The sequence below is a fragment of the Pogoniulus pusillus genome, chromosome Z (genome assembly GCF_015220805.1).
Source record: "Pogoniulus pusillus isolate bPogPus1 chromosome Z, bPogPus1.pri, whole genome shotgun sequence".
NCBI classification, from domain to species: Eukaryota; Metazoa; Chordata; class Aves; order Piciformes; family Lybiidae; genus Pogoniulus; species Pogoniulus pusillus.
The window spans coordinates 8,725,391-8,749,933 of NC_087309.1; the positions used below are offsets into that span (position 1 = coordinate 8,725,391).

At 40.2% G+C, this 24,543-nt stretch overlaps 1 protein-coding gene across 1 annotated transcript in view; it reads right to left on the reverse strand.

The window, feature by feature from the left end:
* The window catches only part of WDR70 (WD repeat domain 70), a 122,681-nt gene that overhangs the window by 20,041 nt on the left and 78,097 nt on the right, over nt 1–24,543 (reverse strand). The window contains exons 9-11 of the mRNA XM_064140403.1: nt 22,498–22,597; nt 15,646–15,730; nt 14,475–14,613 (exon numbers count right to left, since the gene is read on the reverse strand). Coding sequence (XP_063996473.1) covers nt 14,475–14,613; nt 15,646–15,730; nt 22,498–22,597 — 324 coding nt within the window. The remainder of the gene's footprint in view (nt 1–14,474; nt 14,614–15,645; nt 15,731–22,497; nt 22,598–24,543) is intronic.

Genomic DNA, 24,543 nt, shown 5'->3' on the forward strand with positions numbered 1-24,543 from the left:
AGCCAATGGCATCCTGGCCTGCATCAGGAACAGTGTGGCCAGTAGGGCAAGGGAGGTTATTCTTGCCCTGTACTCAGCACTGGTCAGGCCACACCTTGAGTACTGTGTCCAGTTCTGGGCCCCTCAATTCAAGAAAGATGTTGAGGTGCTGGAGCATGTCCAGAGAAGGGCAATGAAGCTGGTGAGGGGCCTGGAGCACAAATCCTATGAGGAGAGGTTGAGGGAGCTGGGTCTGTTTAGCCTGGAGAAGAGGAGGCTCAGGGGTGATCTTATTACTGTCTACAACTACCTGAAGGGGCATTGTAGCCAGGTGGGGGTTGGCCTCTTCTGCCAGGTAACCAGCAACAGAACAGGGGGACACAGTCTCAAGTTGTGCCAGGGTAGGTATAGGCTGGATATTAGGAAGAAGTTCTTCCCAGAGAGAGTGATTTCCCATTGGAATGGGCTGCCCAGGGAGGTGGTGGAGGCACCGTCCCTGGGGGTGTTCAAGAAAAGACTGGATGGGGCACTTAGTGCCATGGTCTAGTTGACTGGCTAGGGCTGGGTGCTAGGTTGGACTGGATGATCTTGGAGGTCTCTTCCAACCTGGTTGATTCTATGATTCTATGATCCCTATCCCTGTCTTGTGTTTGCCTTTACAGTATCACAGTATCACAGTATCACCAAGGTTGGAAGAGACCTCACAGATCATCAAGTCCAACCCTTTACCACAGTGCCCAAGGCTAGACCATGGCACCAAGTGCCACATCCAACCTTGCCTTGAACTGCCGCAGGGACGACGACTCCACCACCTCCCCAGGCAGCCCATTCCAGTGCCCAATGACTCTCTCAGTGAAGAACTTTCTCCTCACCTCGAGCCGAAATTTCCCCTGGCGCAGCCTGAGGCTGTGTCCTCTTGTTCTGGTGCTGGCCACCTGAGAGAAGAGAGCAACCTCCTCCTGGCCACAACCACCCTTCAGGTAGTTGTAGACAGCAATAAGGTCACCCCTGAGCCTCCTCTTCTCCAGGCTAAACAACCCCAGCTCCCTAAGCCTCTCCTCGTAGGGCTTGTGCTCGAGGCCTCTCACCAGCCTCGTTGCCCTTCTCTGGACACGCTCAAGCATCTCAATGTCCCTCCTAAACTGGGGGGCCCAGAACTGAACGCAGTACTCGAGGTGTGGTCTGACCAGTGCAGAGTACAGGGGCAGAATGACCTCCCTGCTCCTGCTGACCACACCACTCCTGATGCAGGCCAGGATGCCACTGGCTCTCTTGGCCACCTGGGCACACTGCTGGCTCATGTTCAGGCGGGTATCAATCAGTACCCCCAGATCCCTCTCTGTCTGGCTGCTCTCCAGCCACTCCAACCCCAGCCTGTATCTCTGCATGGGGTTGTTGTGGCCAAAGTGCAGCACCCTGCACTTTGAGCTATTGAACCCCATCCCCTTGGACTCTGCCCATCTGTCCAGGCGGTCAAGGTCCCGCTGCAGAGCCCTTCTGCCCTCCAGCTCAGTCACATCTGCCCCCAGCTTAGTGTCATCTGCAAACTTGCTGATGACTGACTCCATGCCCTCATCCAGATCATCTATGAAGATGTTAAAGAGGATGGGGCCCAGCACTGATCCCTGAGGGACACCACTAGTGACTGGCCGCCAGCTGGATGTGGCACCTTTGTATCAGACATGCACACCTGCTGCTACAGATACCAACTATACCAAGTTTTCTGTTAGGTTATTCTCCATCCAGGTTAGCTCACTAGGTGCCTACAGGCATGGCTTTGGTACTACGCATGTAGCAGTACTTTGATGGGATTTAAAAGCAGTGCCTCTCCATGAGAAACTGAAGGCTGAAACATCATTTGCTGTAAGACAGAAGGGCCATTTATTCTGGCCTAGAAATGTTCAACAGGCAAAGTGAACAGTAAGTGAAGCAGATTTCCCAGCAAGCAAGAGCTAATTACCTCAACTGAAACTGTCCAGACCACTTTGGTAACACCCTGACAGGAGTAAACAATACAGGGCACTTTACAAGGTCAGCAAGAAAAGCTTGAAAATATCTGTAGCACAGAAATGGAAAATTTACCCCTAAGATGAAGCTGGTAAGGTCAGAAAACTACAAACTGATGTCAAAGATTAAAATTGCTTATAAAAATAGTTCAAGGTTGCAGCAGTAAAGGCAAAACTCAGCTTTCTGGCCGACACTTCAGGTAAAAACACTCAGTTTCAGAGTATGGACAGAGTGGATCCAAGGTAGGAAGAGAGAAGGTGGGTCACTACGGATTGGAGATTAATAGGTTAACAAATTCTAGTAAGAAGGGTTAGAGAGGTTTCACACTCGTCAGAGTGACTGGCAGAAATAATTGTGTTCATAAGACACTTCAGAGTGGATGCACTATAAAGCATGCTAAGGAAAAAATAGGAGAAAATGCAGCAAATGTTCCCAGTTCCTATACACTGTATAGTATGTGTAGATAATTCTTAGGCCTAAAATACTCTTCTGAGCAGGAACAGCCACTTAATGTCACTAATACATTTTGTATCTAACAAATTGTAATATTCTTCACTAAGTAACAATACAAGCAGAGCAGATATAAACACTATTAAAGGTATTATCTATCCTCTGTCCCCTTTCAATCCACTGCAAGATACAAAATGAAGTTTGCCCCCCATTTCTACCTTCTTGTATTCCTACCCTAACATTTTACGTATCTGAAGCTGTACAAAAACATGGATTTTTTTCCCATTGTAAACTGGCTGATATGCCACAAAATGCAACAGTCTCCACGTGTACACAAGCTACAACAGTTAGTCTTTTGTGGTTAGCAAAATTTCATTACAGACACACTTATCTAATGGAATGTGGAAGTCACAATCTGCCGCAAGACTGGCATGATGTTTCACCATTTTCCAAAGACTCTCCCATTTTTGGCAGAAACAGAAATCACCATACAGCACCCTGGCCAAAGAGGCTACACTCTTTCCTTGCTATTGCAAAATCAAAAGTAGAGGGGCTGTATTTTACAAAAATGGTTTAATTTCTTATCCTTCTTTCAGGTCTTACTACTTCTTAGGCAGGCACTGTTCACTTCGGAAACGACCACTTTTCCCTACATAGTTATGTTCTCAGTTTAATTAGCATGCATTTATCTTTGAAAATGAAGAATTCATGTGAAATGTACTCTCAGACAAAGAATGATAATGTTATCAGCTTTTTCAAGGTCATTATTAAAGCTCCTCCTGCTACACAGGGAAGAAGAAGAAGAAAAATATGCTTCCATATCAGTCATGTACTGTTGAAAGAAACCTTTTCAGTTTTTCTTTCTCTTCAGTTCAGGTGCAGTCTTTCACTCTTCTCTGATAGCTCTCGATCCTCGGACTGCTTATACATTTGTTCCAAAATATGAGAATTGATCACTCAGCTACCCGTGGCAATGAGACTTTCAGCTCACCAAATTAATGCTGGCTCCCATGGCTACTGGTGAGAAATGTACAAATGGAAGTATACACATGCAAGTCTGGTAAGTGGAGAAGATGCATCTATCTACTTCCACATCTGCCTTGAGAGGATAGAAATCTCTTCTGAATGACACTGACATACAATGAGTATTTGCACTATCACTGTGGTGAGTGAGCCAGTATCATAAGCTGGAAGAAGCAGAAGTGATTTACTCACAAATTACCATTGGGAAATAGTAGTGCTATTTCCAGATAAACAATGACAATTGAAAAGGATTATGTTAATCTTAGGCTTTCACCCATCTCCTGACTATCATGTTCGTTAATATTTGAATAAAGTTCTGTAATGCCAAAGTGAAGTTGCTGATGTTTTGACACCTATGCCTGGAAATAAGATGCAACACAGACTTGACTCTCACAGTCTTATCAGAGTGATAGGCTTTTTCTCCTGTAAGTTGATTACAGCCATAAAACTTTAGGAATGAATGCAAAAGTAACCCATTGTCTTCTACTTTGCTATTTGGAAGGTCTGTCTGAGCACAAGAGATTAAATGCTCCAGTGTTTTAGTAGGAGAGAATAAATACAAATGTAAAGAGGCTAAGACCTTAGGTGAGACTCACCAAACTTAAGACATTTACACCTCTGACCTTTCTAAGTTCTATTCTTTAAATACTCACAAACTTTCACCTGCCTTTGTAGTTAACAGAAAGAAATAAACATTTTACAGTGGCCTTCATCTAACCTATTTTAGATATCTATTTTAGGATGAGATAAAAATCACAGTCTGGAAATGTTTATTTTTCTCTGATGATTAGAAAAGGAGCCTAGGGTGACTGGATCAGCCATAGACATCTATATTTGGTCAGGTGAATCCTTGCAGTGTACAATGGCCAAAATAACTATGTAAGAAAAACAGAAAACTAACGAGGATCTGTATTTACTTACATAAAGCTCTTGAGTTCAAGGATGAAGGATTCTGCGAGCCAAATTAAATACTCTAGTGCAGAGGGAATACACCAGATACCAGCCCAACAAACCTTTAGAGTCCTAGCTTGAAAGATCATGTCTAGCTCTGGAGATAGATAAAAACTGAACAAGGGCAAAAAAGAAACAAACAGAAACTATGCTCACCGTTATTAATTAACCCTTTCCTAACCTATATCAAATAAATAATGCCTCCAGAATCTGAAGCTATACAATTAAAAATTGACAGCAAGAGCTGCTGCTCTAAGAAAATATTTTTGGTTAGGGAATAAAAAATTTAAACAAACTCTCTCTCCACTTTGTGCAAGCTTTGCTTCAGTGGCCATGACGGTATGTGACAGGCTCTGTTTGAACAGCCCTGCTTGGATTTGCTGCACTTGGCTGTTCAGACAGCCAGATAAGTCGTATGACAGCAGGGATGATAGCAAACGTGTAAAATGACATTCTGACTGTGGATGTAGACTCTAATGAACAGGTCACCACAGCAGCAGCCAAGTGAGGCTTTTCTGACTGAACTGAACATTTATCTTAACTATAAATTTTCCAACATCTGTCATAATCAGTGCAAATACACATACAACTCATTTATTCAGCACATCTATAAATGTTGTTTGTCCTGTAAAACCTGTATATATCCATAGTGAAGTGCTGCTTGTGCAATGAATTATCTTTTAAACATGCAGGATCTTAAACCATGATTAAGCAATACTACTTAGGAAACCCAACTGCTTATTAGTATTTATTTTTAAGAAGTAATAATTACCTTTCAAACAAACATTGTCCCTCACCTAAGTTTCTAGTTACATTATATTATCTCTGTATTTGAGAAGGGAAATAATTAAAGCTTGTGCTGGACTGAGTGACCAAATGTCAGCGCATCTTCCATCCTGATTTCCTATAGTTCTAAGCTGCACAGCATTACATCTATCATTTAGTACTATGACTTTCCAGAAGAGAAGGAAAATGTACAAAGTTGTTTCAGTTAAAAAAAAAAAGGTACTTCTTTCAAAGCCTTCCAGTGTCTTTAAATAAAATATTTACAGTATTTGGATGTGGAAAGCTAAAGACAGCTTCCCACTACCACAAAATCTTTCAATGTTGTTTAATTCAGCGGCTTCAAGATTTTACATTTCATAATGAAGATGCAGAAGCCCTTCGAAACTGCTATAAAGGGCATGCAAATCTAGCTTTAGTGCAAATGTTCAAGGACATACTTGAAGTGGCCCACAGTTTTCACGGACTGAAAGCATCTCTGCAACTGCTTACAAAATACATTCCATCATGGTTGCATACACTGCTTTTTAAAAAGATGAAAATGCCTCACAATATACTAAAAATCTCATGATGCTGGGCTGCAGGAAAGGCCCATAAGCATTGAAATTTATAGGCAGCATAGTAACCTCAAAGCTTCAAAAGGAAATACTCATTTCCTCACTCTCACACTCTATAAAGCACAGGAACAGGTCTAACAGACTTTTATGCATGGTTCACCATTTTTTTCCCAAATGTATGAACACATTTTACCCAAATGTATGTAGATGTTTTATGCAACTGCAATTTACAGGAAAAAATAAACAAAACAAAATATAACAATGGTAAACCAAGCAAAAAAGGCAACCAAACAAAAAAGAAAAGCTACCCAAAAAAACCCAACAAACCAACCCAAAATAGCCACAAAAAAAATACTTGCAAACTCAATATTCTAATCTAAAGCTAATGGCTATCTTACCTGCAGAAACATCTCTGTTTCTACATAGTAATCAAAGATCACTATTAATGATGGTTGACATGCAAAATGGGAAGTAAAATCAACTGATAAAGCTGGTATAGTAAGGAAAGACTTTCATAGTTAGGTCTTTTCATTTGCCTATAGTCACCTTAATTTCTCCACAGAAGACCTGCATGAATCATCAGCTATGTTAATTGTCTGCTATCTTCCAGAAAAAACAAGTTCTGCCTTAAGAATCACAGCAAGTTAATGCTGACAGAAACAACATTTAACATCCATTACACACTCTGTAACCTCTTCACACTCGTGTCCTACAGCACCATGGTGAACCTTAAGTCAATGACTTGGGTTGCTGTACCTGGGAAAGGCTGCTCTTCCTCCTAGATGTACCCAACAATCAGGAGGGGAAAATGTATAAACTGAGTTATTCTTACACTGCTGTATTTTTAGTTTTAAAATAAACTTGGTACAGGAAGTATTTAGAACTATGCTGTTTACAAACATCATCAAACCTGAACAAGAAATGTAACCAGTCTGCTTCCACCTGGTTTCTTCTTTTGAGCAAAAAGAGTTAACATTTTATATGTTGATACTACGAATGCTTTGATCAAAAAAAATACAGAGAGAGAAAAGATATCCACACAATAAAAATACACAAATATTATATAAAAAATATGCTTTAAAATCCCAATTGCAAAAATCTTTAGGTTTGAGATTTCCCTGGAGTTCCTCCAAGGAAAAAAGCCAACTACAATAAATAAGGTGGGAGGTTAGGGACTATCTAGAATGCAGTGACCTGCTGTCATTAGATTTAAAATACTCCTGAGAAAACAGTAGTATAGGAAACAACACTAATATTTTCCCCTTGTGAAACATGACTCAGAGAATGTGTGGAAATGTTCAATAGACAGGGGCCAGAAACAGACAAAATTTACAATTTTCTATGTGGAAACCAGAAATAACTAAAAAATATTTTCAGAGGTCAACAATTTAAATCAGGGTCTCAATATAGAACATAGGGGTAGCAAAGCTGTACCTTTCAAGGAATAGCTATAAAACATGTATTTAGGGGTAAACTGAGCCACTGAACAACAACTTCCTTTTTTATGAAAAGAAAAGGCGACTTAAATCAAGGTGGCAAACTCGTTTCCTTGACATTACAAAGCAGGGCACTTTCAAGCACCTGCTCTGTTAAAATTACAGCCACACTTCCATCACAGTAAGTTGCAAAAGTAAAGCAGACAACTTTTGCATACAACCCCTACTCCCTATTGCAGTGATGAAACCTGCACAGTTTCTTTCTCTTGCATACCTCAAATCTCTAGTGACAGCTTCCCTAAAACAAAGCACATCCTGCTGTGGGACACATGAAGGTAAGGACCACACTGTCTTTACATATATAAAAGCAGAGGACAAAAATTAATCAGCTACCTCACTATAAAAGATAATATACTACTCACATTCACTTTTTATACTAGATATACTAGTTTTATATTAATCAGCACAAAAATTTACTGCACCTTAATCACTATATTGTGAAGAAAAAGGTAGGTTTTCCTTTCAAAAGAAACTAATTGCTTAAAAAAAAAAAAAAAAAAGAGAGAAAAAAAAAGTACCCTGATGATGTATTCCAGAAGTTAAAAGAATTTATTTTTCTTAAATTTAAAAGCTTTAAATCTTAGTGAAATGTGCCACAGTGGAAAAGCCTTTTATTACATTACTGCACCTTATAAATAGTAAATGATAGAATTTGAGGTCAAGGAAAGAAATACTGCAACCCTATATCAAGTGTGCATAAAGGATGCTGGAAGTTTCATATTCCTTATTCCTTCTCTCTTTTTTAACTCTTTAATCCAAAAAGAAGCTTTATTTATATCTTGTCTCAGAAGGTGTTCCTGAAACAGCCTTTAGAGGTATATTCAGAAGTGCTTAACAATTTTTTAACTTTTGCTTGTATTTGAGAAACTGAAACAGCACTAAGGAATCCTCCTAAGAGAAAGAGGTTTCCCAAAGCAACCACAAATCTGTTTCAGGATTGTTGCTTATTTAGAAATAAACATGGGATACTTCAAAAACTTGCACATCTCATTTTATAATGTACGGAATCTCATCATATGTTCTTATTTTTAAAGTGTTAAATCTTCATGTAAAAACAGCTTTTCTTTATTTTTTTTTTCCCTATAGTATCCCCCCTTGCTTGGCAGTAAGGAGGTGTACTGCTTTTCCTTTTCATATGGGGAAAATGACTGCTCTGCTGCTGCCAAAATCAATCTTGTCTGCAATAAGGATAACTACTGTGTGATCTGTTCGAACTAGACAAACAAATGATAGACATGTGAGAGTGATTCGAGTGGCTATCCACAGCTATTTTAAATTAAACTGACATGGGGAGAAATGTTGTGTACTCAACTCTGTTTCCCATACAGCATGTATTTATAACTAGTTCCCATCAAGATCTCATGATTCCTTAAAGACACCCAACTCTATGGAGCCAGATGGGTTGCACCCAAGGGTACTGAAGAGGCTGGCAGATGTACTCGTCAAGACTCTTTGTATCATTTACCAACAGAAATGGCTGTCTTGGAAGGTCCCAGTGGATTGGAGGGTAGCAAACTTGACTCCCATCTGTAAAAAAGGACAAAGGGAGCATCCAGGGAATTACAGGCCTGTCAGCATGATGTCGGTGCCAGGGAAGGTCACAGAGAAGATCATCCTGAGTGCCACTGTGCACCATATACAGGATGATCAAGTGATCGGCTCAGCCAGCATGGGTTTATGAAGAGTAGACTCTACCTGACAAACCTCATCTCCTTCTGTGACAAGATCTGACTACTGGATGAGGGAAGGGCTGTGGATGTTATCTCAACTTCCATAAGGCCTTTGACACAGTTTCTCATGGCATTCTTATAAAAGCATGGCTGCTCGTGGCTTAAATGGGCACATGTTCTGTTGGGTAAAGCACTGGCTGGTTGGCCAGGCCCAAAGAGTGGTCAAAGGAGTTAAATCCACCTTGAGCCCAGTCACAAGTGGTGCTCCCCATGGCTCAGTATTAGGACCAGTCCTGTTCAATTTCCTCATTACTGACCTGGATTGAGTGCACCCTCAGTAAGTTTGCAGATAACATGAAATTAGGTAGCAGTGTTGATGAGCTTGAGAGTAAGGAGGCCCTGCAGAGGGACCTGTATAGGCTGCACCAACACACCAAGAGCCAAGTCCTGAACCTGTGCCACAACAACTCCACACAACGCTACAAGTTTAGGGAATGGCTAGAGAGGTGTGTGGTGGGAAAGGAGGTGGGGGTACTGATTGACAGGAGGATGAATGAGAGCCATCAGCATGCCCAGCTGGCCAAGAGGCCCAAAGGCATTCTGGCCTGTATAAGAAATGGTGTGGCCAGCAGGACAAAGGAGGTTATCATCCTTCTGTACTCGGTGATGATGAGGCCACATCATGTGTGCAGTATTCACCACAGTACAGGAAAGACATGGAGGCACTGGAGCAGGCAGAGAGAAGGGCTGTTAACCTGGTGAAGTCCTGGACAAATCCTACAGGGAGCAGCTAAGGGAACTACAGCTGTTTAGCCTATGAAGAAGAAGGCTGAAGGGAGACCTTATTGCTCTCTACAGCTACCTGAGAGGAGGCTGAACAGAGGCCTGTTCAACTGGTCTCTTCTCACAAGTACCTGATAGAACAAGAGAGAATGGCCTCAAGCTGTGTCAAGGAAGACTCAGGTTGAACATTAGGAAAAAGCTTTTCACAGAAAGGGTTGTCAGGCACTGGAACAGGCTGCACACAGAGGTGATGGAGTTGCCATCCTTGGACATGTTTAGAAGCCATATAGATCTGGTGCCTGGGGACATGGTGTAGTGACAGACTCAGTGGAGTGGGCAAAATGCCTGGACTTGATACTCTCAGAAGTGCCTGCCAGCCTGGATGATTCTGTGGTAATCAAACCTGTCCTGGCTTGCATTTGACAAATAAATCTCCCTTATATTCCAGAAAGACAGTGCATCTACAGACATCCCAAAAGAGAAGACCTCATTACAAAGCAGCTGCTGGCCATCCCTCCTCTCATACTACCTGAAAGGACAGGAAAATGGCCTAGGCTTCTATGTATACATTTTATGCCCCCTCTTCTGGCATCTAGATCTTTTCATCCAACTAAATAGAACAAAGAAACATTCTGCATGCAATTATAAGTCTTTCACATCAAATGTTCAAACTGAGAAAATTCAACACAAGTATCTTCTGGCCATTACTTGAGGTGAGAGAAAAAGAACTATTCACAGGTACTGCTGTTAAGATGGAAGAAATAGGGGCAATAAAACCATGAAGAAGCTGCATGTGCGTAACAGGAATTTTGTCATGCCCAGTTCTTGTTAAAAAGAGAGGAATTTGTACAGCTTAGCATACATAACTGTGGTGACAGCACAAAGCTTTCATAACTTCCAATCACTCCTATGCACACTGAAACAAAGCACATGGAGTATCAGCTTGCTCACGAGTGGGAAAGGTCCCACCCCTAAATTTCCATCTGATCTGCAGAAAGTAAATGACCCTGTCAGTAACTTGCAACATAGGTGATTCCAATCCTTCCTAAACCAAGGGAAGAAAAATCTACTGAGTGCCACTAATTGCAAAATTCCTATGTCCATATCAAGGTATCTCTAAGTTACAGATTACTGCAGGCAGAATAGTTTAGTCAAAGAAGAAGAGTAAAGTGTTTTCCCTGTTCACACCACCTTCTGCTGGCTACTACCCAGAGGAGGAATCCAGAGCCTGTACCACTTCTGACATTTATTTAGTTTTTCTACAGAAGTTCTGCTATTTATCCAAGAAGCTTCTCTTTTACAGTAGTGCTTACATGTTGGGATAGCAGTCAACAGTGGACACAACAATACAGTTACTAGGTCAGCCTCAGACTATGACCAAAATCAAAACAACACATTACCTAATATGTGAAATGAAAAGCAAATTAATATTCTATATTCAGCCACAAAAGCAGAGACTATCAGACTCCTATAGTCCATTAGTAAAACCATAAGGTTTCACTCCAGCAGCTCTGAAACAGTAATTGGTTTTCCCATGAAAACTTGAAAGAAAAGGTGAAAAAAGGTTTGTGTGGTATGATGGAAAGGAATGCCAGACACAGCTTTGGTCAAACATTCCCACTACATATTTTCCCATTACCCCCTAGGTTCATTCACAGGCCAATTGCACTGGCTGTTTACCAAGAGGGTTTAAGATAATGTTTACTGCTCTTTAATGTTTTCCAATTTTCTAAGCTAACCAGCAGTTCCTTTGAAAAATCCTTTTGAAATTAAAAAAGTAACACATTAATAGCTTATATTTTCTCTTCACAGTGGATTTTCTGGTTTTCTGATTACATACATTCTACCACTTAAACTGGTATACAACTGACCAGAAACACTCTCATTATTTTAATCTTCTACTTTATATAAATAATGATGTCGTTTCTCTTTATCAATTTGGGTTAAATATAACTGAAATCACAGAAATAATTTTCATGAGCAATGGGAGATCAAGCCCTTTGCAAAAACAGATTTTGGTGTGTGTGTGCCTTTACCATACATATAAGTTCAATGCAATGTCACCTACACGATGACTAAAACTCACAAAACCAAGAACACTGAAATTACATATTTAAGCACTAAATGACACAAAAAATGAAAAGTAGCATGATATTTCTTTAAAGAAGACAAACTGAAGTTTAAGGCAATGATATTTTAAGAAAAGCAGCATGTACTACTTGTGAAACACATCAGCCAGATTCTTCAGAATTCATTTGTTTTTTGCATGGCTATATGTTTAAACAAATAGAAAGAACTTTAGAAAATATACTGATTTTATATTATAATACCATTTACAGTAATTTTGCTTCTTTTAGATGTAGGCTGATAGCTTAACTCCATTTTTTTCAGATGTGTAGTGTTAAAGCCAAAAGTAGGACAGACTGATTGTGGCTGTCTCTAGCTACGTGAAAGGGCACTGTGGAGAGGCTGCTGCTTGTCTCTTCTAACAGGTAAATAGGGCTAGAATAAGAGGGAATGGTCTCAAGCTGCCACTGGGTAGGTTTAGACTGGACAACAGGAAACACTTTTCCCCAGCAAGAGTGGTCAGGCATTGGAATGAGCTGGCCAGAGAGGTGGTTGAGTCACCAAACCTGAGTGTGTTTTAAAGTTGTTTGGATGTGGTGCTTGAGGATATGGTTTAAGGATGAACTTTGTAGAGTAGGAATAAAGGTTGGACTTAAGTGATCCTGGAGGTCGTTTCCAATCAGAATGTTTCTGTGGTTCTGTATCATTAGTGTCATAAGACATAATTTCTGAGTCTCAATTCTTCACCTATTGTTCCCTCTATTTTCATTTGATCCATTATATTGAAAGTAGAATGACAGTCTCTAACTACAAATGAAGAAAACCAGCAGCAACTCTACAGGCAAAAGTAATTGACTATGGTCTTAAAAAAATACCATATAAATATCAGCACCTACATAAATTTATAGTATAAAATTATGAACCTGCTGAGATTTGTTCACACACTTAAAATTTTACTACATGAGTTGCCCCAGTGAAAGTCACTTAATGACCTCTAATTTGTTTTTTTTTTTTTTTCAGCAGTTTCCTACTGTTGGTTTTCAGCTCCTTGAGGTTTTTTTGCATTTTGAGGTAGAAGAACAGGAGCTGACCTCTCAGTTCTGAGAGAAACTGATAGTAAACCAATCTTTTTCTGATTCCCCTGCAGCACTACCCACTTCAGCAGGTAAACTGGCTGTATTTCAGAGAATTAAAGAACCATTTTTCTGGGAGACAAAGTTAGCCAGTGATAATTATATATTCTTTAAATACTAAAACAGGTAGATCAGTCAGTGGCGAGTAGCAATTCCCACTACTTAATTTCTTTTGGCGATACAGGACACAAATTTCTCCTCTTTTCAATCTTAAAGCTCAGGTGAAGTCTCTGTACACTACTGCTGACTTCATCACCAATAAATGGAGATGCCATCATGCCCATATCCATACACTTAATTCTAAGGAGCTGCAATTCATTCTAAATGGAACTGCTAAGCTATTTTGCTTCCTCTGTCCAAGGACAAAAGGCCTCCTAAAACGATCTACTTCTTGCACTTTATCTCATGTAGTTGTTTTCTTTTCTCTGCCATGAAGTTTTCAGAGAGAATAATGAGGCACTCATGTTTTGAATCAGAAAATGTTTGATAATACCCCACTAGAAATCCTCATGAGTTGAGATGAGGTCTGGTATATTCCACAGGAGAAAAAATTAAAATTTATGCTGTATTTGGAGAAATTCTATAGCACTAAATAAAACTGCTGCTGCTTTTAACATATAACCTGTATTTAGCATATATGTTTAAAATGAAAACAGTAGGGTTTTTTTTCCCCTTCCACAAAGTAACACATGCTTTCTGCTTTGACATGAATTTTGCATTTTACATTTGCAAGACTGCTGCCACAGAAATTATGGATACAACAAAATTCATCTGCAAGCATTTTCTGCTTCAAGACAAATATAAGAAGAGAAAATGGGATTTGAAAGGTGAATTAAAACACACAAAAGATCTCCATCACAACGTCCTGAAACAAGGCAACAAAGTTGCTCTCTGACAGACTGTAGTAACTAATGAGGCTTAAGAATGCGTTGCCATACTTAAGCAACAGCAACTCTTAATTTTTTCTACTCCTGTTAATTGCAACCTGCAAATTTACTCGGGTACACCATGCAAGTGAAAGAACCTATTTTCAATGATGTTATTAGGCTTTGTCCTTCTATGCAAGGGAATAGGTAGGCAACTCAGGCCATGCACAAACTCTTTTCTGTCACAGACTCACAGCTTTAGGATTTTCTATTACTGATGAGAGTGGTATTTTTGATGATGCTTAAAGAAGCCTTCCTTTTGCCATGAAATCATTGCATCTGCACAAGCTAGAGTCCATTGAAATACATTCTATAGTAACCAGTATCCTACTTTCAGGGACAAGTTCAGGTCTTGTCACAATATGGCATCTAATCATCATAACTGGTGGAGCTAACAGCATAAACGTTAAGAACTTTAGGATTCATGTCTCTTTTCACAGATCTGAGGAGTTATAGAGACCCTTCTGAAATTCAGCAGTGGCACCAAAGCAGAGATGTCATAGTGCCTAAGCACCTTGCCCTATTATATATATTCAAGCCTCTCTATCTCATTTTAGTAGCTCACTGCCTGTATAAGAGGAACAAAAGCATATGGATATGATTTGATTCATATTTTAAGCAGCTGACAGGATTAAAATACAATACATACCGCATCTGTAACTTCTATCTCATACAACTTCTGGAATGTCTCCCGGTAGAAGAAGCAAAGCTTCCCACTGCCACCACCTTTCTTAACAGAGGTGCCAGTGACAAGTATTTTGTCATCTGGGCTGAAACAACAATCTGTCCTGTTGAACAAAACAAATCATCGTATTAGGCAAATTACAGGGAACTCCTTAATAATAATAATGTTATTTGTTAATCATTTCAAGGCAAAGCTTAAAAAAAAAATAATCTTTTGACAGCTGTCAGTCATTACTGTAGTTATCAGACAGCTCACATACAATTACAACTGTGCACAGAATGTGTGAGACTGGCAGATCCAACAAAAACCCTTGTCCCAGAAAAATCCTCCCCCGCTCGTAAGTCTTCTAAACTTTTCAGCATTGAGGAGAATGTAACAAAAAAACAAATTCAGTTCTGTTTACCACCACTAAGTAAACAAAAAGTCATTCATGCTATATGTTTTTGATGACAACACATTCTTCAACAATGCAAAGCAGCATGCTTACATACTGGTCAAAAACTGTTTGGCTGGCTACTTTTTCTCTATGCTACAAACTGCAGTCAGTATTTAGGTGCCCATGAACTGCCTTTCTAATATCTTAAGCAAGAAGGATATATTGTCCTTGTAGTGGGATTTGGCTGTGCTACAGCTATAGTAATGCAACAAAAATATCAAACACAATACTTGGCACTATGCAGTACAATACAGTATATATCAGTAACAAAACCCACAGTCATTAGCACTTCAACATCATAACCTCAATTCATACCATGCACTTTCTTATTATGTCTACTTTTTGGTCTAGTTCTTTTATTAGTTATAGATGAAATAAGAATGAGGATTACTTATGTATCTTATTACAGAAACATAAGGCAATGAACAGGCTAATCTAATTAGATATAAGACACGTGAACAGTTGCTAATCTAATTAGATATAAGGCGCATGAGACTGGAAAACTACAGCTATGAAATATCACCCCCAAAAATTATATCTTTTAAGGCAAGATGAAGACCTAAAATAGCCAAGAAACATCACTGTGCCATCCTCCCTATGCAGTACCTTCTGCACAGTCCTGAACCTAGTAAGAACTGAGGAGCACTCCAGTACAATCCCTACTGCTACTGAGCAGAAAGAAAAACCCAAAGTACTTACATTGGAAAGAAGCTGGGCAGCCTTTCTGCTGAATTAAGAGGCTTTTTAAATTGTCTAATATCCCATATTTTCAAAGTATCGTCTCCTGTGAAGCAAAAAGGATGAAGGTTAGCAATAATGAATTTAAGTCAGGAATTGAGATATGTGCAGAAAATACTATCTTCCAATTCAGATAGAAAAAGAGCATAGTAATACAGTAGAAACATTCAAAATGTCAGTGACTTGGAAGTGTTTTGTCACTAAATGACTATGAAAGTGCATAGAAGAGAAGGTCCACCTGCTGCACTCCTATAGACACAAAATTTCTCCCTCAGTGGCTCAACTCCATCACAGCAATCCCTCCTACCAAGAACTACTATCCACAGCTTAATCAGAGGCCTCAAATACTAACTTATTCTGTTCATGAGAGTATTGATGCTGCTCGAGTCTCAGTATGGCGAATAGCCCCTAGAATCAGCTAGAAATCTTTGGGGAGCTCAGGGGGAGAAGGGAAGCAAAAAAACCCCACTTGCTGTAATGAAAACTTTTCACACCACCTTTGGCCACAAAAGCCAAACTTGAGGTTACAGCAAGACATTTACAGCAATTCTCATCTGTGTTTGATAAACATGGTGTGACAGTAGGCCAGTAAAAGTCAGGCTGTTTATTCCTTTTTGTTAATACATCGTAACTTTTCAAACTCAGAACGGGAGGGGGGGGGGGGAACCACACAAAAAAACTATGCTTGGTTATTCAGATATCTACATGTCTGTTCATCATCCCTCAGGGATAGATTTTCCACCATGAGAATGTATTACAGTATTTCAGTTTTGCAGCACCTCACTCAAAAGACACCCAGAGAACTTTTATTTTTCAAAAAACCCAGAGATAAAAATCTTCCTGACCTAGGAGCAAATGCAGGCAAGTGACTGGTAATCCACAGACTTGCACAAGCCTTGCATGGAAGTAATTTTCTTGCAGATTCACAGCTTTTAAGATCAAAAACTTAATGGAGGTCTTGGAAATACAGTATTTTTTTTTAATCCACAAAAACATGCTGTAACAAAAGAAATCAAGGCCAGCAGTACCCTTTACAGGGAAAGTAGTAATGTGTGGCCTCATACATCATCTCTGTTTACATTCAAGACTAGGATAACTGCTTACTACAAAATATTTTTAAGAAGCAGACAACTTAAATAAATGATGTCTAGAGTAGAGTATATTTCTGTTCATTGGTAAGCTAAAAAATTACAAGGAAGAAAAACGCTGAGCTCCTCCTTTGAGAATACCTGTTTTCTTATTGTTTCCCAGTAGACTCCATCCCAAGCACTTTGAAGCATTTGGTCTTGTAATATGAACCCTCCTTTTCACTCCCATCCTCAACAAAAAAACCAAACCACTTATCAAAAAGATGTTACATCTAAGGCACCAGCACTTTATAAACGTATGCACAGGATACCATTTGGCCACCCTGCAAATCTTCTGGATAGGGACAGATGTAAGGCTAGCAGCCAAGGCTGTGCTGCTCCCAGTGGAATGAACCTCAACATGATTTTCAAGCTGTAGTCCTGCCAGGCTTTAGGCTTTAGCAGGAGAGATGCAGTCAGACACTTAGCTACAACTCTTCTACAAGAAAATATTGTCTGCTGGTGAAAAAAAACCCAGAAGACTCTACAAGGAGTCAAAAACTCATGGTTAACTTCAAATCATCCCTGTCTTACACTGTGCAGAAACCAATGCCTAAGTATTTGGGAAGGGAAAAATGCTAGCAGAATGATCTGGGCTCTGCCATCAAACTATTTCCATCTTCAAGAATTTGTCCAAAGTAACTTTTTTCTTTTTTCTAATTAGAATTTTCTATGTTGTAAATACAACATTGGTTCCTGGACCTAATCTGCATTTTGAGTTAAAATTTCCAATTTTCCACAGCACCAAAGGGTTTTTCTAGTAGCATCCTTTCATTGATGCTTAAGGGGCTTCTTCATGAGACCTGCTGCCATACTGATACTTTATTCAATTACTTCATATGTGGACAAAAATAGACACCCTTAAACAAAACCATATAAACAGAAGATGTGCAGTTCACTATGAGGCACTCATAACACTCTGCTGGTACCACTCAGTATTATTCTAGATGGCAGATTTCTCCAAAACTGGAAGGATTGTATAAGGATTTTACAGTGTTTCAAGAAGCGTTTCAAACCCAAACTTGCCATTTTAATAAGAAGGAACCCAAATGACTACAATTGACTACAGCCTGAGAAAGCTAATTAATGCATTTTTGGCACTGTTTGAAATGAACATCCACATTCAGCTCCTGAGAAATGTTATTTGATGCAAAATAATTTGATTTTAAAACTCTAGGGTTCATGTCTACCATAAAGAGCAATATATCATTAGTCTCTACACAAAATAGTAAGTTACTATATATGCTGTTGCATCATCCTTGAGCAAACAGGAAACAACACTCGAGGTGTTTCTACTCCAAAACTATATGGTTTCTTTTTCCTCAAGAACATGGTTAAAAAGAGAAATAGAGCTCAAACTAAAGCCCCAAACCAGAAGCTAGCATGTTATCCTCATAAGCTATCTGACAGGTTCAGATGTGTGTACTGTTCTGTGGGTTTAACTACAGTGACCTTATTCTCCCATGTAAGTTTACTGACTGCGATGGCACTGAGTCTGCAAACTGAACCACGAAAATAAACAAACCATCATGCCAATAGCTACTGGTAGGTCCATGGAAGTAATGAAGCAGCCACTTCATATTATGACAAAAACTATACTTTACACATTCTATAAGTATCAGGAGTCCCTGTCTCTCCTAAACAAAGAAAATGTTCCCTAAATACATTGTGTTTGGAAAAAAAAAAATCACTTTCATGTGCAAAAATATCAGTTTCTTAAATTTCTGTCAAGTTATTAATTAATACTCAACAAGAGTAAGACTGGGAACTCTCACAAGCAGCTCCTCAGCTTTTCATTTTCCCCTTGTGCTTGCAGCTGAGCCCTATCTCATCTCTCTCATATCCAGCAGAGAATCTACATCAGATGTAGGAGTCAACCAGGCTTTCAATGAAAGTCCCCATGCCCCAAACAACTATCTTCTCTCTTTGATCCTCAGAACTTGGCAGGTGTGTTAATCTATGCATGCTGGATTCACATCTGCTTTTATTGGTAGAGATCCAAAGCAATACTCTATTAAAGCACTAACCAAGTAAAGTCAAAGTAAGTTATTAAATCCTCCTCATTCTCTCGCACAGTGCACAGGGCCTTTTTTTTCAGTACACTAGACAAGGGTAGCACTTTTACCCACACAAAGTGATCAAATTTCCACACAATCTTACATTCTCAAATCAATCAACATTTCATACAGCTTAGAGCAGAGTATGGTAGATAAAAGAGAAGTAGAAGTCTGTTTAACATGACACAAATTCTGAAGACAGAAGAGGAAGAGCATGCAACCAAAGGTGGTACAGGCAATGAAAGTATACAGAGATCATTTAGGCAGTCTACATTTGCAGATTACACAAATGGAGGTTTAAAGACAGCACTAGCAAACATTCCTCACAAAAAGTGTTAACTTGTTTGCTGCTAGCATTTAAAAGCACAATGAGGTTTCTCTTCAATTCTAGTCAAGTGAATCCTTCAGAGGCAGCACCACCAGTAGACAGACGCAGCACTTCACTTAGACCACAACATGAAGATGGACAATTCATCTGCTTTCCAAGGACAAGAGGGTTCTCACAGAGTAACTTAGGCAGTTATAAAATAATCCAAGTGCCATTACCATGATATAGTAATGGCCTAGGGCTGTTTAGGACAAGACCAACATCATCCTGCTCTGAAAGGGATGAGATCACAGGTAGCATCCAGTAGCAACTGCATATTATTGTAAGAGCCACCAATGCCACCTCACTTATCAGGGATAAGGATGTGGAGGACAGAGAGCAATTGCAAACTCTAACACTTGGCTTGAAAGTACATCCCCGGATTCTGTGCTTTGGTCCTATGAATACCTCTGGTGTTTTGCGTATGTAACCTCACTGTCCGTGTCCCAGACTGACCAGATGTCCTGTACATATGTTAATATCTCCTAGAATCATAGAATCTAGGACCAGGTTGGAAGAGATCTCCAAGATCATCCAGCCCAACCCATCCCCCAGCCCTATCCAGTCAACTAGACCAGGGCATTAAGTGCCTCATCCAGGCTTTTCTTGAACAGCTCCAGGGATGGTGCCTCCACCACCTCCCTGGGCAGCCCATTCCAACGGAAAAACACTCTCTCTGTGAAGAACTTCCTCCTAACATCCAGCCTGTACTTCCCCCAGCACAGCTTGAGACTGTGTCCCCTTGTTCTGATGCTGGTTGCCTGAGAGAAGAGACCAACCCCCACCTGGCTACAATCTCACTCTCCATAGGCCTGTGAATTTGGCCTTGGGACCAGGTTAATGCATAAAGATTGCTATTGGTTATAGCTGGTTTCCATCCAGACATCTCAAATTTTATGCTTAGACCTGTCAGCAAACTTCTGGTTAGACCAATTTCTGTATAATACTCCATCCTATCCCATACATCTAATACTGCAGTCTTCTAATACATCGTTGCCATCTCAAGACTTGTTCAATTATCTAAGACTCGTTAACAGAATTCTTATCTGCTGTTGTCCCAGGTTGACACTATATGGTTAAAAAAAATCTTCAGGGGACTAGAAGATTGTTACTCAACCCCATATTTCTGCTATCTCTTTATAAACTCACAAGACCAGCTCGCTCTCCTTTCCTTCTCCTCCTGCCCTGTGTCTGGCAGGAGCCACTTTACTGGGAAGAATATGTAAATAGTAGGCCTGTTCTGGGGCCTCCAGAGGCTTGTTTAGGCCTCTTGGGTAGCAGAGGCACTGGGGGGAGTGGGGAGGATTGGAGCACTGGAGAGTATAGAGTTAGTTTTTTGGGGTTGGGGGAAAATTCAAGGGGGTTTGCCAGGGATGTGGTAAATGCTTTGTAATGTCTATCTCTGTATTTCTCTCTAAATACAATTCTGTATTTTTTCTCCAATTTCACTTGAGAGCTTAATTTCTGTCAGCTACCTTTGAAAGCCACAACAGCTGTTTAAAAAACTTTTTTTCCCGTCCTATAGACATTTCAAGGTTTTGGTTTTTTTTCCCCTTCCATCTTACTTGCAGTCATCCACATCAAGGACAAGAAGGTCACTGGGAGCAGCCAGCATGGTTTTACAAAGGGGCAGTCATGTTTGACCAACCTTATAACCTTCTATGAGGACATGATTAGGTGGATAGATGATGGCAGAGCAGTGGATGTGCTTTACCTTGATTTCAGCAAAGCATCTGACACTGTCTCCCAAAGCATCCACATAGCTAAACTGAGGAGGTGTGGTGGGGTGATGGAGTAGTGAGGTAGTTTGGGTACTGGTTACAGGAAGAAGTCAGAGAGTTGTGGTCAGTGGGACAGAGTCTAGCTGGAGGGCTGTAACTACGGGAGTCCCTCAGGGGTCGGTACTGGGACAAGTATTATTCAGTGTATTCATTAATAACCTGGATGAGGACATGGAGTGCACTGTCAGAACGTTTGCTGATGACACCAAGCTGGATGGGAGTGGCTGCTATACTGGAGAATTGTGCTGCCATCCAGAGACTCAGACAGGCTGGAAAGTTGGGCTAGGAGAAACTGAATGAAGTTCAACAGGGGCAAGTGTAGAGTCCTGCACCTGGGAAAGAACAATCCCAGGGATCAGTATAGGATGGGCAGTGAAGGGGAGAGGGATTGGGAGTCCTGGTGGATGGAAGGATGGCCATGAGGCAGCAGTGTGCTCCTGTGGCAAGGAAGGCCAATGCCATTCTGGGGTGCATTAGAAAGGGAGTGCTTAGTAGGTGGAGGGAGGTTCTTCTTCCCCTCTACTCTGCCCTGGTGAGGCCTCATCTGGACTTCTGTGTCCAGTTCTGGGCCCCCCAGCTCAAGAAGGACAGGGAGCTGCTTGAGAGAGTCCAGCGCAGAGCCACAAAAGATTAAGGAAACTGAACATCTCCCTTAAGAGGAGAGCCTGAGGGAGCTGGGGCTCTTTAGCTTGGAGTAGAGGAGGCTAAGGGGTGACCTGATTCATGTTTATAAATATGTAAGGGGTGAGTGCCAGGAGGATGGAGCCAGGCTCTGCTCAGTGATGCCCAGTGACAGGAAAAGGGGCAATGTGTGGAAGCTGAGGCATAGGAAGTTCCATGTGAATCTGAGGAGGCATTTTTTCCCTGTGAGGGTGACAGAGCACTGGAACAGGCTGCCCAAAACGGGTTATGGAGTCTCCCTCTCTGGAGATATTCAAGAACCATCTGGGTGAGTTCCAGTGTGATCTACCCTATATGATCCTGCTCTGGTAGGGGACTGAACCAGCCCCTGACATTCTGTGATTCTATGATCACCTCTTGATGTTTGCAATTAGAACAGAAAAGGACATCACATAAGAAACTTGCTTGAGAAATCAGTAACTCCAGAACAGACATACTGCTATTGAGAGGGAGTAGTCTACCTGGAAAGAACTAAGTAACAAAACTGGACATGTGTAATTTCCTTTTGGTGTATTACACCAGACAAGAAGGGAGATTGGAAACCGTGTAATGCAAACAGCAAGGCTCTCTTAACATATTCCTTAACTTCTGTAAAATGTGCTTGCAGGAGCATAGTGCTGCATGGTGTATCAAGATAAAAATGTAAACTGCTTCAGGTTTAAGTTACTAGTACCTAATCTCACTATGTTAAATCCATCATAAACAATTACACTTAACAATTACACCACCAAACCATTTAACTTGGTGAAGTTCAAATTGTTTTACGTTCTATACATCAAAGGGTTCTTTCAGTCTCCTACCTCCTCGGCTGGCAAGGGCAGTACCATCGTAGGAAAATGTCAAGCATGAAGTGTCAGTGCCTGGAGCATGGGCTTGCCTGCAGTGGAATTTTGTGTGTACCTGTTTGTCAAACAAGTAAAACATTAGAAAAATTAATATTTCAAGGCAAAACAAACATTCCTTTATCACATTTTGTGCATTCTGTTGCCATTCCTAAATTTAAACAGAATATCATCATCTTTAACAGGTAGAGAAACTAAGTACTTCTACAGCCTTTTAAAAATGTCATATACACTTCAGAATAAGCTTTCACAGTAAGAGCTTGAATGTAAACTTGTACTGTTTCCTAGGTTTAACTATACATAGCATAATTACATACATGCATTTACAAAGCATCAATGCTCTTGGAAAACCACCATGAACACTGTGTAAGGATAGTTATGCCTGGTTATGATAAATACACACTTTAAAACAGTTCGCAACAGTGCCCTAAGTAGGCTTATAGTTAAAAAAAAAACAGCTTCCCCCCACCCCCCCAGCAACTCCAAAATACAATATACTTTGGAAAGGACTTAAAAGAAGGATTGGAAGAACTTACTTTTGCAAAATAAAATCCCTGCCAAAACTCACAGCTTATATAACAGAACAAAGTTCAGATATTCTGAGGTTTGTGAACCACTTAACTGCTTGGTTTTTAATTATTTCTATTTTAACAATAATCCTAGAGATAGTTAGAAATTACTTTCATGATAATGTTTTGTTCTTATATAGAGATGTCTCCCTATTGTCTCTAAAAATTCTATTAAGAAGGAAGGCATATCTCTTGGCACTTTTGTAGAATGAGGTTTTCCCTAATTTTCAATCAAAAAAAAAAAAGATCTCAGCTGAGATACCAAGATACAAGAAGGGAAAATGGAAGAAAAAATACAGAAATAGAGACAGGAATTTGAGTCAGTTTGACTTCTTTATTAGTACCTATGAAATTACTCTTCTCCCTTGCCCTCTGTTCCTAACATAAAACTAATTAATTTCATTCTAAAATAAAGCAATGTGTTGCAGGTCCCCATCTATAAAACGAGGACTGAACCAGATACTTTCTTATACAGAGGGGAAGACAAATTATGGACCTTGAAGTCCTTTATTTACCATAGCGACGAGTGAAGCAGGAAGACATGCACAGAATAATGTATTTTCAGAGAAAGGTTTAAATAGTACACAGTAAGTCAGATCTAGACTAACAGGCTGAACAGTAAGAGGACAAAATACTGGACAAAATACTGAGCAGATATTGCCATCCAATCTATAAGTTAGAAGAGACACAATGCTACAGAATGTAGGAGGATGCGATCGTGAAACAGAAACACACAGACTGAATGAAGCTTGCACAGGAATCCTCAGTTATTGGACCTTCTAATTCCTCCTGGTGTGCATTAGACTTTTTATAGCTTTTGTATGCAAAAGACCCAAGCTAGTAAAGCAATTAAAGGTTGTCTTAATTTTCTAAATTAAGTCCAAAAGCTAAGGACTCCAAATATCAAGTAAACAGTGTTTGGAGACAGAAAATAATAGCTTACATTTAGCCACTGTGCTTGCTTTGAAGCTACTATCAATTCTAGCCAATAGTGCATACTCTGGAGAAACTCTGAACAAACTCTAGCTCACAACTGCATGTCTTTGGTAGGGGTGTTTATAAATATTAACAGATATATTTTATGCATCAAATTGCTTAGTATTTTCCATGTATCTGGTAACATACAAAGGATAAACTGCAATACTTAGAACTATAGAATCAGTCAGGCTTGGAAAGGACCACAAAGATCACAGTATCACCAAGGTTGGAAGAGACCTCATAGATCATCTAGTTCCAACCCCCCTGCCACGGGCAGGGACATCCTACTCTGCATCAGTCTGGACCGAGACTCATCCAGACTGGCCTTAAACGCCTCCAGCAATGGGGCCTCAAACACCTCCCTGGGTAACCCTTTCCAGACTCTCACCACTCTCATGCTGAAAAACTTCCTCCTCACGACCAGCCTGAACCTACCCATCTTCAACTTCACTCCATT